The sequence below is a fragment of the Porites lutea genome, chromosome 1 (assembly GCF_958299795.1).
Source record: "Porites lutea chromosome 1, jaPorLute2.1, whole genome shotgun sequence".
Taxonomy (NCBI): domain Eukaryota; kingdom Metazoa; phylum Cnidaria; class Anthozoa; order Scleractinia; family Poritidae; genus Porites; species Porites lutea.
This window is the reverse complement of record NC_133201.1, coordinates 44894110-44910663: the sequence shown is the minus strand read 5'-3', so window position 1 is coordinate 44910663 and position 16554 is coordinate 44894110. Positions and strand designations below refer to the sequence as shown.

At 39.3% G+C, this 16554-nt stretch overlaps 1 protein-coding gene across 1 annotated transcript in view; it reads right to left on the bottom strand.

The window, feature by feature from the left end:
* LOC140952440 (aldo/keto reductase slr0942-like) overlaps positions 1-16554 on the bottom strand; it is a 35429-nt gene that overhangs the window by 8277 nt on the left and 10598 nt on the right. The window contains exons 4-7 of the mRNA XM_073401866.1: positions 15048-15135; positions 12139-12240; positions 11332-11449; positions 9937-9993 (exon numbers count right to left, since the gene is read on the bottom strand). Coding sequence (XP_073257967.1) covers positions 9937-9993; positions 11332-11449; positions 12139-12240; positions 15048-15135 — 365 coding nt within the window. The remainder of the gene's footprint in view (positions 1-9936; positions 9994-11331; positions 11450-12138; positions 12241-15047; positions 15136-16554) is intronic.

Here is a 16554-nt window from a genome sequence, read left to right as displayed (position 1 = left end):
TATATTTTCAAACCATCAGTCTCCCGTACAACAGATCTAGATCCGCAATTTACGTTAGTTTTGCTTCGCTGTGCTTCGGCCACAAACTTTATGAGCCGAAAACAAAAAGGTTCCAAATGTAAACATTTTGCAAACGATTGACACCATAATAACTGTCTTGGTACCTTTTTCAATGAAAACAAAGCAAGAGATTCCTGAGGGTCTTCAATCCCTAAAAGCATCAATCGAACAAGCAACTAAAACTGAAATTTTTTGCAGATGATCGAAACCAAAAAAATTGACGCTAGACTGTAAATGTTAAGAAACTCTTTCCTTGTCTATTTACAGAAAACAGCTTAAGTGTCTTAAGTGTCCAAGGAGTCTCCCACCACTAAATGCACCAATCAAACCAGAAACTAAAACTGAAACTACGACCATACAAGGGTCGCGCGCTTACCAGAAATTAACTTGTAGTGGCGGTAAACGCTGCAAATGATTCGCTACAAAAAGCATAACTTTTGAACTTTTCTTAAAAGAAATCCTGGTTCGACTCCTGCTTGAAAAAACTTCCCACTTTTAACAAAACTCAGATAGTGTTTTGTGTGGAACCATTTTTTACACTCCACTTTCTACACGCCTTGAACAATAGCCTTCTAATAACATTTTACTTAAATTTTCGCGTTAGTTGAAACAAAGCAACTACGTTTTTGATACCCCCTCGTTACTGTTGAGAGTCGGTTCTAACATGCTATCAACTGAGAAGAACATTAACACTTAAAACAATTAGGAAAATTCTTTTAAGCAACCAGGAAAATTACCCAGATCCAAATTAATTTAACTTTTTGTTAATTAGCTTAAATTTACAAGGAAATATTTATAAATCATTATACAAAGTTAAGTCACAAATATTGAATACGTTGATTACATTTACGACGTTAGGTCCAGTAACCTCATATGGTCATCATAATGTTGACGAAGCAGCGGCTCGGTCTTAAACAGCCTAAGACAAATCCAACAACGGTGACTTTCTTCGTGTGCTTTAAGAGATGTGCTCCAACGAAAGGCCTTGTTACACTGCTTGCACTTGAAAGGTTTTTCACCCGTGTGTATTCGTTCATGTTCCTTCACATATCGTGCCCAGCGAAACGCCTTGTCACAATGCTTGCAATGAAATGGTTTCTCACCAGTGTGTATTCTTTCGTGTACTTTTAGATTTCCTGCTTGGCTAAAGGCCTTATTACTTTGCTTGCACTTAAATGGCTTCTCACCAGTGTGCATTCTTTCATGTACTTTTAGATTTCCTGCTCGGCTAAAGGCCTTGTTACATTGCTTGCACTTAAATGGCTTCTCACCAGTGTGTATTCTTTCATGTACTTTTAGATTTCCTGCTCGGCTAAAGACCTTGTCACAATGCCTACACTGAAATGGCTTCTCACCAGTGTGTATTCTTTCATGTTCTTTCAGAATTCCTGCTCTGCTAAAGGCCTTGTTACATTGCTTGCACTTAAATGGCTTCTCACCAGTGTGTATTCTTTCATGTTCTTTCAGAATTCCTGCTCGGCTAAAGGCCTTGTTACATTGCTTGCACTTAAATGGCTTCTCACCAGTATGTCTTCTTTCATGTACTTTCACTAAGATTTCAAGTTGCTTGGTAAATACAACAAGTAGGAAGGAAATAAAACAGCTACGGATTTCTTTTGGTTCTATTTCTCTTCTACTTTTCTATCAAAGTAGCCAAGGGGCCACGTTGAAAGTAGCTGGGGGAAATCCCCGACCCCGGCCCCGGCCCTGTAAATTAAGAGCGACTTTCTGTAAATACCACGGATAGGTGTGCAAGATGGAAAAATCGAAATCCCGCAAACTTTGTCACAAAAAAGCCCTTTGGAAACTGTTTTAGAAAATACAAGACTCATTTCGTTTGACTTAATATTTTCCAAAATAATATATATATTTTTTAATTTTCACCTTCGAGAGGCCTTGAAACCACCGAAAAATGTGCTTGATACCCTCGGTTCGTGAATGAAAACGGAAACTAATACCATGACTTTTCTTATATTAAATAATTTTACGATCCTTCCTTTCTACCTAAACGTTGTTACAATTTCAAAAGATTTCAATCTGATTTTTTCAAAATTACCCTCTAAATCAGCATTATCGGGACCATCAATTTTGCTATTTTTCAACGGCAAAAATGCCTTCCTGGTACATGGCTTTCATTGGAAAAATGGTATTCCAGAGAAAGAGCAATGCTTTCCCTATCAATCTGTGAAATAAAATTCTGGGGCAATTGAAACTGCGAGTTTTTACAACTGAAAACATTTACGGTACTCGCGTGATTTACGACCTCTGAACTTGCAGTTGTGTTGATGAATACATCGAAATACAACCGAGAACCTAGACAGCACTTGAAACACTGGCGCAAATTCGCCCCTTTTCCGCCAGTTTAAACACCAAAAACGATTTTAGATTTCACAGTGGTAAATTTTGAAAAAGGAAAAGCAATTTTATGGTGCGAAATTGTCACAGGTTGAAAAAAGGTGTTTCTGTTTCCTTTTTTTTGTAACGGTTACCTCACGGAAGCCTGAATATCCGCAGACGGAATTGTAACTAACTGTTGCGGGAAACACGTGTATACGTCATGTTTCAGTTTCCGCGGATACGCTTAAACGCATCCCTTATACTCGCGTTTCCGTCAGGTTTACTCTTGCGGAAACGCTAACTGCCGTCATGTTTCCGCATGTGCTATGAACTTCTTGACTACAAAACTTCCCTTACGTGCGTATTTGTTTACTTTTGCCGTACATATATGTACAAAACGGCTAATAGTGTCGGTAGCTAAACTTTAAAATGCTCTCATTTCTCATGAACCAAATCGTTATAGCTATAAAAAAAGGAAAACATTTTGACGTACCTCACATTATTTGACAACAGACCCGAATCCTTTACTGCCTTTAGCGAAACGAGGTTGCGTGACAAAGAACTTTGAGACCCAGGTTATACCGCGGAGACAGATACCATTCCGAAAAAGAAACACACGCGGCACCTTCTGTAGCTATAAAAGCGAAACATGTAAATAATCAAAATCCTTAGTTTCGTTGACTTATCCGCCAGAGCGACCCTGCAAACGTAACGCTAAAAAAATTTTTATACAGTGGAACCGCGATATAAAAAACCTACGAATGATTTTCTTTACCTCAATAATAGTAAAATATACCGTAAAACCTATATTAAAGCCCACTGTCAAATAAGCCCCTCCCTCTAATAAGCCCCCCTCCCCTTTTCAGGGGAAGATAAGCCCCCCCCCCCCCTCTATCAAGCACCCGCTTCCCACCCCTAATTATTCTTCACTAAATATAAATGAAAGACAGTATTAATCAATCACGACCGTAAAACTTCGTGTGGACAGATCCGGGACGGAGAACCGATATCATCGTAGTTTGCAAATTAAATATATTAAGCCCCTCCCCCTCAAATGGGCTTGAAATAAATAAGCCCCTCGGGGGGGCTTAATAGAGGATTTGCGGTATGAAAAAAAACCTCGATATAACGAAACCTCGTTATAGCGAGCAAATTTAATTTCAGGGGCACTCAGCGACTGTTTTCTTTAAAATATTTGTTCGGAGAAGTAGATATTGCCTAGAATTTTCTATAGCTTGAGGACGCTTAAAAATTTCGAGATGACCGTTCCGTTCCTGTTCAATTTTCGAAGGTTATCTTATAAATTCCCTACGATTTTCTGAAGTTTAATTTTTCACATTTTACATCCCAGGGTAGGCTAATTTTTCGTAGAAAAGAGGAAACCTAAAATGTTCGGATTCAAACATGTGATCGAGAGAGGAATCAGAAAAATTCTCATTTTCGTGATACGTTAAATTGTAAAATTTTTGGGAAAATAATACTGAAGCCCTTGTAATTTCGAAAATACTCAATGCAAGTTCCCCTAGGATGACCGAACAGGAACAAATTTTACAAGCCGCTTAGAATGCACTTCTAGAGATCTAAAAGTGCTCTGGGTACACCATTGAAAAGTGTTTTCAATGAATTTAGAAGGGAACCGTCGTTGGGTGGCTCAGAAATTTTTTTAGTCCCTTGGCCCTTCGTTAAATCGAGGCTCCACTGTAGTCTCTTGTTTTCATCACGCTCGTTTTGAAATACGATTATGAATTCCTCACTTGTATTCTTAGAAAAAAGACATTGAGGGGGAAAAAGTGCTAAGTCGTAGTCTGAAATGTCATCCGTCCCTTCCCTCCACCCCCAAGGGTCGGCAGCCCGTTTCGGGGTGGGGCGAAGACACGCATAACATTTCAGACTAGACATGGCGGGGCTAGAAAACCTGCATAACTTTAGAGCACCTCTTGTGTTCTGGCAAACTCGAACAAGTATTGCATTTCTGAGCAACGTTTTGCCAAAATATAGGTTATGGCACATGTCAAGCCAGAAAAAGTGAGCAGTTTGATAGAAAATGTCAAGTACGACTGAACCGCGCCCGTAAAAGCGCCCCTAATGACTCCGGCGAAAGGGGGAGGCTGGGTGGGGAGGGGAAACTCTGAAATTAAGCAAGGAGGACCTAGCTCTAAGCATACCGCCTGCTTTTTATTAGTTGAGCGTTTCCCTTGGCAATAAATTTTTCCTACAGTTTCGAGCAACTCTTTAAAGGAGATTGCAAGCCCGTATATGTGGGCCCGTCAGGAACGCTCAGCTGTGAAACCAAAGATCGCGCCTTCCAAAAACGTATTTGAACTTACTGAAAGCTGTTTTTTCTTGACCGATATAACCTATCGTCAGGAAAGAAGAAAAGGAATCTCATAATTAGCGTATGTATAAAACTATCAAGAAACCTTGAAATTCTGGATTTTCTAAGAGAACAAATACTTTATAAAAATTTAGGAGAAAGTCCGTGGACTGGAAATAACTCGCTATCAATTATCCGAATATCTCACTTTTCAACCCCACGTTATTAATACGCTTCATTTTTGAGGGGAGCCAACATTAGCAGCGCCACTGTTATTTTTTTGCCTCTAGGTATCTCTCACATTATGCTTACGCGTATCCGCAAGTGTGTCTTACATCCTACGCTTAAGTAAAGGTTATATACCTGGAACGATGGGGTATGTGATATATTCACCTGGTACCGCCGCGAGGGCTACGTGTGTAAGACTGTTCCTTTTCAGATTTTCAATAGCAATGCAAAAAGAATAGCTTTCAGTTAGTGCGAACCGTCTTTCCTTCTTTTTTTTTCTCAAAAAACGCGGGTTTGTTTGGTTTTTTTTTCAAGGTGTGAGGGGCGCAATCATTGGTTTCACCGCTTGAGCGTTCCAGACGGACGCAACTATACGGCTTGCAATCTTTTTTAAAGAGTTGCTCAAAAATATAAGCGAAATTCATCTCCAAGGCAGACTCACAGCTAAAGCGCAGACGGTATGCTTAGAGCTAGGTCTCCTTACATACATACATACATATATACATACATGTTTTATTTATTTGGAGTCTTATACAATAAATAGTATATCAACAAGAGACTATAAAGGGGACAGAGAGAGCATCTCCCATATACACCCTATTCCATAGGTAATTCGTCTCGAGTTATTTTTAGAATCGGGATAAAGTTACCTCGCGCGAGGCGTGGATGTTTCGTGGAGGTTTCGCATGACCAAACGCCGTGCAAAACATGTCGGGCGAGAGGCAATGAAAGCGTAAAAAGATCGAGAGCATTCCTGAATATTGAAGCGAAATGAGTCGGCGCTCACCTGGGAAAAAGGAATCGCTAGACTCTTTGACAACCCGTGAAATCAGTTTAACTCGAAGTTGTCGTAACCTCAGTGCTTTAATAAAATGAGAAATTTCGCCGGTCTATTGAAACCGGTCGTTTGTACAACTTAGGGAGTTTAAGATCCAACGACGCGGACGACAACTAGAACGTCAAAAAAACAATAGGTCTAATAAGCAAAACAACAACTTCGCACGTGCAACACACTTTTTTGTTCATTTCTTTCCCGTTTTTGCACGACTACGACGTGAAAATGCCTAATTTCGCGTTTTATGGAGGACGTAAATAAGCAACGACGAAATTTTATTTCTCTTTCTGCGCTTGAATATGGTCCCTTGAAATTCAGCTTTAGGAGGGTTCGCCTACAATTGACAAAGTAAGTGGGTAGGAATAATCGCTATAAAGACTGAAAAAAATAAACATCAAACCAGAAATTGCTCTCTCAAACTGTAAATTATAAATGATCCTTAGAGAATATTCAGTGTGTTAAGGATTTCCCTGCTCTACTGTTAGCTCTATAAAAGAGAGGAAGGGCGATTCTTTTTTAATTTCGGTTTCGCTGACACAGCTTTCGCAGAAATCTCGCTGTAGTCGTTTTCTTCGACAAAAGGAATAGCAAAATCGCTCTGTGCGTCTTCCCCCATTTTGTTCTGCGTCATTTCGTGAAGGACGCGTGGCTCTCAGCGTGGGTCATCCACGCGGAACACATTCGCGCCATGTGATTGCCTGTTGTGTAATCCCCCTTGAGATCTGTGGTGTTAAAAATAACTCGAGACGAATTACCTATGGAATAGCGTGTATATGGGGGATGCCCTCTCTGTCTCCTTTATAGTCTCTTGTATATCAACTATTTCCAAATAACTAAAATTACAAACAACAAAAAATTCCTAACCATATATGGCTAATAATAAATAATTAAGTCCTAGAGTATTTACTTTTTGCCGTCTTCCCCTTTCCTTTTTTCAAAGCATTCGAATATATGTTTTGCCACTGGTTTTTGCATTTTAGCATTTCCGCTAGGGGGGTTTATTAGACACATGAATATATTTTGTTAGGTGACATTTCAAAATCCCCCCCCCCCCCGCTGCCAGAATCATTAGGGGCGCTTATACGGGCGCCGTTCAGTCGTACTTGACATTTTCTATCAAACTGCTCACTTTTTTCTGGCTTGACATAAGCCTATATTTTCCCCAAACGTTGGTCAGAAATGCAAAAATTGCTCGTGGTTGCCAGAACTACAGAAAGCTTTGCTTTTAATACCAGAGGTGCTATAAAATTATGCAGGTTTTCTAGCCCCGACCTGTCTAGTCTGAAATGTTCTGCGTTTCTTCGCCCCACCCCGAAACGGGCTGCCGCCCCTTAGGGGGTGGAGGGAAGGGACGGGATGACCTTTCAGACTACGAATTAGCGCGCTTTTTTCCCCCTCAATGGCATTCTTCTAAGGATACATGTAAGGAATTCATAATCGTATCTCAAAATGTGTAAGCAGGCGTTTATGGAAAGTAAGAGACTATAAGGGCCCAACATGCACTTCACAGTCTCTTGTGAAAAACATTTTTTTTAGTCTTACATTTTCATAATCGCTCTAGCGGATAAGTCAGTGAAACTAAGGATTTTGATTATTTACATGTTTTGCTGTTATCGTTACAGAAGGCTCCGCGTGAGTGTCTTTTTCGGAATGGTTTCCGTTTTCGCCGTGTAACCTGGGTCTCAAAATTCTTTGTCACGCAATCGCGTTTCGCTAAAGGCAGTAAAGGATTCGGGTCTGTTGTCAAATAATGTGAGGTAGGTCAAAATGTTTTCCTTTTTTTAAAGCTATAACGATTTGGTTCATGAGAAATGAGAGCATTTGAAAGAATAGCTACCGACACTAAAGCCGTTTTGTACAAATATATACGGCAAAAGTAAACAAATACGCACGTAAGGGAAGTGTTGTAGTCAAGAAGTTCATAGCACACTTTCGTACAATAAAATTGCTTTTCCTTTTGAAAATTTACCACTGTGAAATCTAAAATCGTTTTTGGTTTTTAAACTGGCGGAAAAGGGGCAAATTTGGGCCAGAGTTTCAAGTGCTGTCTAGGTTCTCGGTTGTATTCATCAATACAACTGCAAGTTCAGAGGTAGTAAATCACGCGAGTACCGTAAATGTTTTCAGTTGTAAAAACTCGCAGTTTCAATTGCCCCAGAATTTTATTTCACAGATTGATCGGGGAAGCATTGCTCTTTCTCTGGAATACCATTTTTCTAATGAAAGCCATGTACCAGGAAGGGATTTTCGCCGTTGAAAAATAGCAAAATTGATGGTCCCGATAATGCTGATTTAGAGGGTAATTTTGAAAAAATATTAAAAAATCAGATTGAAATCTTTTGAAATTGTAACAACGTTTAGGTAGAAAGGAAGGATCATAAAATTGTTTAATATAAGAAAAGTCATGGTATTAGTTTCCGTTTCCATTCACGAACCGAGGGTATCAAGCACATTTTTCGGTGGTTTCAAGGCATCTCGAAGGTGAAAATTAAAAAAAATATTATTATTTCGGAAAATATTAAGTCAAACGAACTGAAGCTTCTATTTTCTAAAATAGTTTCCAAAGGGCTTTGTTGTGACAAAGTTTGGAGGATTTCGACTTTTCCATCTTGCACACCTATCCGTGGTATTTACAGAAAGTCGTTCTCAAGCTTACATTTAGTCGATGTCAACCGGAAACCACGCTGCTAGCTTCCAACGCTTTACTTTATCATGCTTTGCTTTGCAGCTGGTAATACAGCTTGGCAAGCTTGCTAAATATGTCTGATTTCTATACACTAAACTCTATTAATTACTTCACTTATATCTCCGGTTCGTAAAACGAACAACTAATCAGAACTAATACACGTACCTCTCAATGCCATCATCATGCATGTATAACTACCGTGTAACACGCATCAGCAAAGATGGCGACTTTCCCATGGCTTCCCATGCTCCTTTGTTTCTTATTAAAAACCCTCATTCCCAGTCCCCATCGCGTTCAAGCCGAAATATTTGTTTTATTTGAAAAGTATACACCATATTTCGTCGATTAAATGTAAACCCCCCAACTGTTTATAACATTTTTAGAGTTTCCGATACGAAGTTCATAAATCACTTACGAGAAAAAAAAAATTGAAACATTTGTAAAACAGAAAGATCTTTTAAGTTTCAATGTGTCGCTGTTTTGCTGAGATAGAATAGTCAATGTCTGGATGATGCAGATTAAAGTGTACCAAGTTTTTCATTCATAATCGTCGAATACACGCCGCATTGTTCTCATCCTCGGAGACCCAGGGGCAGTCAGTCGAGGCGGGAGAAAAGGCGCGACGAAAGTTTTCAAGCACGGGCGGGCGAGGGGCTCCTTCGTCCAGGCTTGAAAACGTTCAAAACATCGGTTCTGAATGGGCGCTGTGTTATAGGATTTTTTCCATCTGCGGAGTTTACAGTCAAGCCAGGTCAAGCGTAGCTTGTACGCCTAATCAGTCCCAACCTCGTCCCCAGGGCGCTTTTCCCTAGCTTTGCCCCACCTCCAAAGCCGGGGAAAAGCGCCCTGGGGACGAGGTTGCTGCGCAATACGAGACTCCAGGCCAAATAATGGAACGGGGTCTTGATATTTTGCTTTATAACATAACAAAAGTAAATTACGCGCTCTGATTGGTCAGATAGCCAACTACCATGCATTTGCACGTTGCCACACGCTTAGATTAAAAAAAACTCCTCTCCGGTGCGGTTTTAAATGCACCGATGAATATACAAATGAATAGTTGAATTTCAAAATAATACTCAGTTGCTGTTTTGAAGAAAAGTGTTTCTTCGCGGCTGGAAGCTCAAAAGAACAACCGATTGAGCGAGGTTTTTTGAACATTTAAGCCGGAAATCTAAGGTACATTTTGTGTTTTTATAGTAGAGAAAATTCTGTTCTGAAACGGAAATGCATCAGTTAGCATTGCGTTTTTGACTAGCTCAAGATAACTAGCAAAATACTTAAGCCAAGTGCGGAGTGGATTGTGAACAATATCAGCCAACCGATCTTGATCATGAGCTAGCCTCTATAATACCAAGTTTGATGTTTATAGGACAAATATTGGACGAGATACGAGAGCCGTATATGGTGATCTGATCAATAATCTTATTATTAATTAATTATTAATGTTCAATCTTTTCACTGAGTTTAACTCACCTTTGCTGGTACTGAACTCTAACAGCTCTGGCTGATGCAAGTATGGGTGGAGTTCCACTGTTGAATATGACACCAAACAAAAACATCAGAACATCAGAAATTTTGAAAGAGGGGTACTTGCCGTAGTATACAATAACGATGATTCAGTAGGGAGTATATGTACTATTATGGGGACTGTGCTCTTAGCATTGGCCAGTGGTCCCAGCTGGCACCTACTCTTACCCTTCGACAACCGCAAAGAAAACAAATCAGACCTCCTGAGCTCCCAGCGACAACAGGGACTCTAAAATACACCGTTTTCGCCTCCGAGTTTGACAGTTAGTAAAGCAAAAGGTTACCATGATCTCCCACTTTCGGTAATGGCACCATCATACCACTCCCGAGGGGGGTGGACTCTATTTGGCGATGTTCACAATATTGACTATTTTCAAATCCCCCATAATACTCTCTGTTTGCCCCCTCCCCCGGATTGTGCAATCGAACGCGAAATCCGAAAACGGATTTCACCTCCGACAAATCCGTCCTCAGGGTGGATTCCAATTAAGAAATCCAAATCCGGATTTCATGGATTTCCTTTTTACCTTCCGATTGGGAAATCCGAAAATGGATTTGCAAAACTATTCTCGTGAACAGTGGTCTTCTTATTGCTAATTATGCATGCGCGTGCATAACCGCTGTTCTAAAGGACAGTTTTTCAAATCCTTTTTTGGATTTCGCGTTCGATCTCAAATCCGAAATCCGGATTTTAAAATCTGAATCTAGATTTCCCAATCGAATGCACCCTTTGTTACTGTCTTCAACTGCTCTTGGGAAAATGCTCCCAGGAACATTTGAAAACAATGGTGTATGTAAAATTTGGGGGGCAAACAGAGTGTATTTTTAAAATCTACTTTCTCACCTCCCTTCCCCACCGCCACAACACTCGAACACGATAACACATAAGAACGTTACGATTTCCTTTTTTGCTTTCTGCAATGGAGCAAAGTTCCGCGCCGATTTCGCAGGTGGAGGGTCACATATCGGAGGTCCGGGGTTCAAGCCTCGCCCGTCACGTTGTTTCCTTAGACAAGGAACTTTACTCCACTTTGTGTCTCTTCACCCGGGTGTATAAATGGGTACCGGCGACATACTGCTGGGGGGTAACACCTGCGATGAACTAGCATCCCGTCCAGGGGGGAGTAGTAATACTCCTAGGCTTGCTTCATGCTACGCAAACCGGTATAAGCTCCGGCCGTTTGGGCCTTTGGCTCGTGTGCGCCTTTATGTTTTTCTTTACATATCGGATAGGTTGTGTGCTACACTTTGGTGCAGTGTAAACAGGTAATCGGACCGTTGATGAAGTGAATAAGTAGGAGCGAGGACTGGTTTTGTTGCCCAAGACACTTGGATTCGTACCTTGATTACAAGCTGGTATTATCTTGGCAGTTTCTAGAAGGGTATTTGTCTTCTTTATAGTGAAGTTTGAAATTCCAATGGCTTTACAAAGGCCTTGTTCTACAAGCTTCTCCATGGCCTGTAACAAAGAGTTTTTAAAATCACAACTACCTACTGAGACCTCTTTACTATTATCGCGATCAAACGTGTACACAGACAGCCAAGAAGTCTCTATTTAGGTTCGGTAGAATCTGAACTCTGTACTTTTTATGTATGGAAATGAACAAAGAACGTTTCAAACTCGCCCAGTCAAGAAAAAGATTGCACCTTGTTTTTTTTTTTTTCGTCTTTATTTGTTGTCTGTTTGTTTTTGGAGCCGTTTAGAAACCGTTTTGGCCATTTTTAGATAATATCGAGTTGTACTAAACAAAAGAACTTTGCTGTCTTACTTTTACCACTAACAATGACCGGCACCTAATTTCTCCTTAAAATGACACTGCTGTAGCAAATCGGCGAAGGCCATGAGAATAAATAAATTGATCCCTAAGTAACAATTGTAAGGTCCTGAATGTTAAACAAATTCGTCTCATCGCTAACCATGAAAAATGTACCGAACAGTCTAGAAAAAATACGTGTTGGTAGTAGACTTGCGTAAAAGGGCTTAGTTTCCAATCATATTAGGACAATAAATGGAGATGCGATGAAGGTCTTTAATTTAACTTCAGTATTTCAAGTCTATAAACAGTCTCGATAACAACTGCTTTGACAACACTTTTGCATTGCGCTATTTTTCATCTCTCTGAAATTTAAGGGATATATGTTTAGTACCTGCCAGGTTTGGGCAATTCCTTCAGGTGAGTAACCAATAGTCCCCTCTGCTTTACTATGAGGATAACGCACGTCTTTTTTAAACGCAATGGGCAAATGGATCTGTTGAAAGAATTAAGCGTGCAGCATGATCTTTAAATAATATTATTATTCATTCAAAATATTTCCCCGATTCTGATTGGGTAAAAGCACACGTTTAATTCACCATAGCCAGTTACTGATGACCAAATTTGGAAGAATTTTCTGTTTAACGAGGAAATGACGTCAAAAATGTAGCCCTCTAATGAACCGTTAACCGAAAAGACCTGGAGACGTCGTAATCATTAACTGACTCTCGTGAGACAAACAATGACACGCGAACCCTTTATATATCTGAATACAAGTCTTTACACGTGTATTTATGGTTGAGATGGCATCTATACATTGATTATAATAATTAATTATAATAATTAATCTAATCTAATCTAAGCGCCTTCTGAAATAATGGAGTTTTTACCATATTTACAAAATTGCTCGGTAACGAATTCTATTCTTAACTGGTTATGCAATAAAATTCGTTTCTATAGGCTTCATTCTTTGTAGTCCAGTCATTTTGTCGGTGGACCCGGAACTAATTGCAGTAGAAGCTTTCTCTGATCTTCGCCAATCATTTACTAAAAAGCCCAAAAGATTCGAGCATGGGAACAAAAATTTAACCTCATTTATTACGGGCACTTTTGGTCCCCCGGGACCTGGTCCGTGATTTCTTCTTCCTTCTATAGCTTCAACAGGATTTTGGCTATGACAATAAAAAACTGGGAGTCAATAGTAGACACGGAAGTCTGTAAATTCAAAGTGGGTCAAGTGGTAAATAACTCAGCAATACCATTTTTTTCGGACCGCCGCCATCTTGGATCCGCCATCTTGAATTAAAGCCAAGGGTAAATGATTTCAAATCGCCTCAAATTTAAACTACGTATCGGTGCTGAAAAGATATTAAGCTCGGTAAGATGATGGAAAAATAACTAACACGGTAATTAAACAGATAATTTTTTAAATCTGAACATTTGAGGAGGCTCATTTACATTACAGATACCTCCTAAGTTTGAGCATTTACTACGTCAGCATTAACAAAGATATTCGAAAAAAGTTACCACATCTGTATTGTATAGAGATGAAAGTTTGTTATGATTCATGTTTCATTGACATCGGAGTTACATTTTTTACTGCCCTTTGTATTTCGCATTACCAGGAGTTCAAGTTTCTCGAAAATCGCTTAAGGGAGCTTGTACGTCCTTTCGCTGCCTCGATTATGGCAAACTTTGAACAATTTCTATGAAAACATTTTGGAAATATTTTGGAAGGACGTTTTAAGGGGCATTAAAGCAGTGAATAACTATGCAATCGACATGATTGGCTAATATCTAAAGAAAACGATGAGGTCTGGAAAAGTAGTTCCATCTTGTAGTGGTTTCATTCCATCTCAAACTGTATAAGAAAAAAGAGGGGGAACGCTTTGGCCGATTTCGAGAAAGAACGAGAATTTGTTTAGTCTGCGTTCAGTTGCTTTTGTTATCATTTTTTGTATGCAATTTGGTCTACGTCGCAAAATTCACGATAGTTTAGAAACCGCTTGATAATATTTTTTTAAAAGCTTGTCAATCCCGAGATTAATCATCAATTTATACTGCCTCCAAGTTTCAAGCATTGAATACAAGGAAGGCTATTAAATTGGGCTTCTAATGTCACAAGTTTTCTCACCAGATTTTGTGTTCACGAGTCCTCATTATTCACCCAGGCATTGTTCTCAAGTTTTACATACACGTGTACAACTTAAGCAAAAAAAAATTCGCATTCAGAAGGACCCGTATATGCTAAATCCACACGCAACAATGACCGTTCAATAGGCCTCATTATTTAATATTTTCTCATGTAGATAACCCATCAAAGCATAAAAACATTAAACTAACTTCCATATTTTCCCTAAGTTCATCGGTTTTAGTGATCATACCACAAAAACGCCTTAAGCATAAGCGTAAAGGAAGACTTTTGACAAGCCTCGTTTCCATGCTGTGTATAGTAAACAAGGGACTCGGAAAGGTCTTCGATCCTCTCAATTAATACCGTTTTTAAGCAACTTCCCCTGCTGGGACTTTTGATACCGTAAAATTCCGAAAATAAGCCCCTCCAAATATAAGCCCCCTAAACCTGTAACGCAAGAAAACCCTCCGTTAAATCGCCCCTCCGAATATAAGCCCCCCTGGGGGCTGGTACTTGGAAATTGTCCTCAAAATACAAACTGAAACAAAGCAAAAATGGTAAATTTCCTTCTAACTATAAGCTAGACCAATCGATTTTGAAAAGCAAATTTCCCTCCGTACATAAGCCCCTCCAAAAATAAGCCCCTCAAAAAGGGCCTTTGAAAAATATAAGTACCGGGGCTTATTTTTGAAATTTTGCGGTATGTTATTAAGGATAGTGTTCTGCGTCTAAAACAATTGGAATATCTTCTTTCGCAATTAGTTCTAGGTAAGCCTACTATTTCCGCAAAATTACTGGACATGATTGCTGTTAATTCATTGAATCGAACTTGTCACTGTTGAAGGATTGTCCCTTTTTTGACATAGCTTGAGATTTCTAATCCTGATTCACCATGGATGACGAGCAGTTTTCCTTCTTTCTTGGAGAGGGGGCCAGTCCAAGTCATTAAGTAAGTTTGTGACAGTTCCAGGTGTTTGTTTCCAACAATTTTTAACAAATCATGCAAATCACCGTTGTACAGCTTCTATTTGCTTTAAAAACGTAAATACACTGTCTCCGAAAACAAACTACGTACGTAGCACTTTTACAATTATAATATTGATTTAGCTTGAAATTGGTGACTAACAACAGACTATATAGAGAAGCCCAAGACGAAAGTAAGAACTTACAAGATATAAATCAAGATAATCCAGCTGGAGGTTTTTCAGAGTAGTTTGGCAAGCAGGAAGTACTTCTTCTGGGGCATGACTGTTAGACCTGTGATTAAAACAAATAAAAAAGGCATACACGTAAAGATATGAAAGCAAACAGACCTGCGGTACTCCCCACCCGACCTTGTGTCAGCATCTTCAGAATCCACAATCATGGTGGCACATGGTCATAAGAGTACAGTAAGTCATCTTAATGAACATTTCAAAAATGTTCCTTTACAAAGCCTACAACAACAACAACAACAACAACAACAACAACAACAACAACAACAACGAACTCTCGTAATTGTCACTTTAGATTTAAAAAATTAACAGGGGCGCAGGTGTAGGTTGATCAAAGTTTTGCGAGGAAAGAAGTTTGATGTTTCGAGTCTTGCTTTCTCTTAACAAATGGGAAAGAGGTGAGCCCTGATATAAGAAAAAACGTGCAAAAGAAATAAGGAAAAGATTACCTATTCTAATGAAATTTTTTGCGGTAGTTTTAAATTAGTAGTTTTAGATCTCTCGAACTGAAAGTGTTTTGATCAAAGCGGCATGACTATAAATCAGTGCATGGAATCTTGCGTTTCCTGCTTTTATCTCACCTTACCTCAATATCAGAGTCTCACCTATACCGTGGAATAGTTATGAAAAACTTTAATACGAACCGATAGAAATAAAGAGCTACACAAAGACCAAGGACATAATTGACCAACAGCATAAACACCTATCGTGTATTACACTGAACAACAAATCACAGATCACACAACGGTTTTCGAATATGCGAGGGAAGTGTCATCTTGCCATTTTACCGTATTCTGGTATAATACCCCGAGACTCTCCAGCCGAGCACGTCTTAAAGCTTATTACTGTTTCATCATTGGTAGTAAAGGAAACTGGTTTAAAGATGCGGTAAAATTAAAAGACCGTGATTACAGCTATGCTACAGTTTATGTTAGGAGCTTCCTGGCTATGCGCCATGCATCTGTTTTGTTATTAGTTCAATAATCAATGGTTTGTTCGAAATGATAAGAATGCTTCTGAATGTTGTGCATAGTCAAGTCTAAAAAAGCTAACAAACACATATAACAAAGACGTCTGACGGGCATACCCATTTCACTTTATTAACTTTGGTTGAATGGGTGACGCTTAAAGCATAGTACCCGATTTTAAACTTTCGTAATCCGTCTCACCAGAACCCCATTGTCTGTGTGAGAGTAAGATTTAAATTTTTATTTCTCGCGGAAACTTCAGAGCAAGTACGTCTTTGTTATAGTAGTTTTTGAAACAATGGTTATGAAACCGAACGTTGGGGTCTGTCAGTCCGTCAAACAATATCGCAGACAATGCAGTCAGACATAGTGAGCCTAGTAACGCTCATAATAAAATAATAATTAGTCAGATAAGAATCGAGCACGGAACCCACGTTCGATATATTAAAATTCTAACATGACTCCGAGGCTTTCTGATCATTTTTCTATATTTG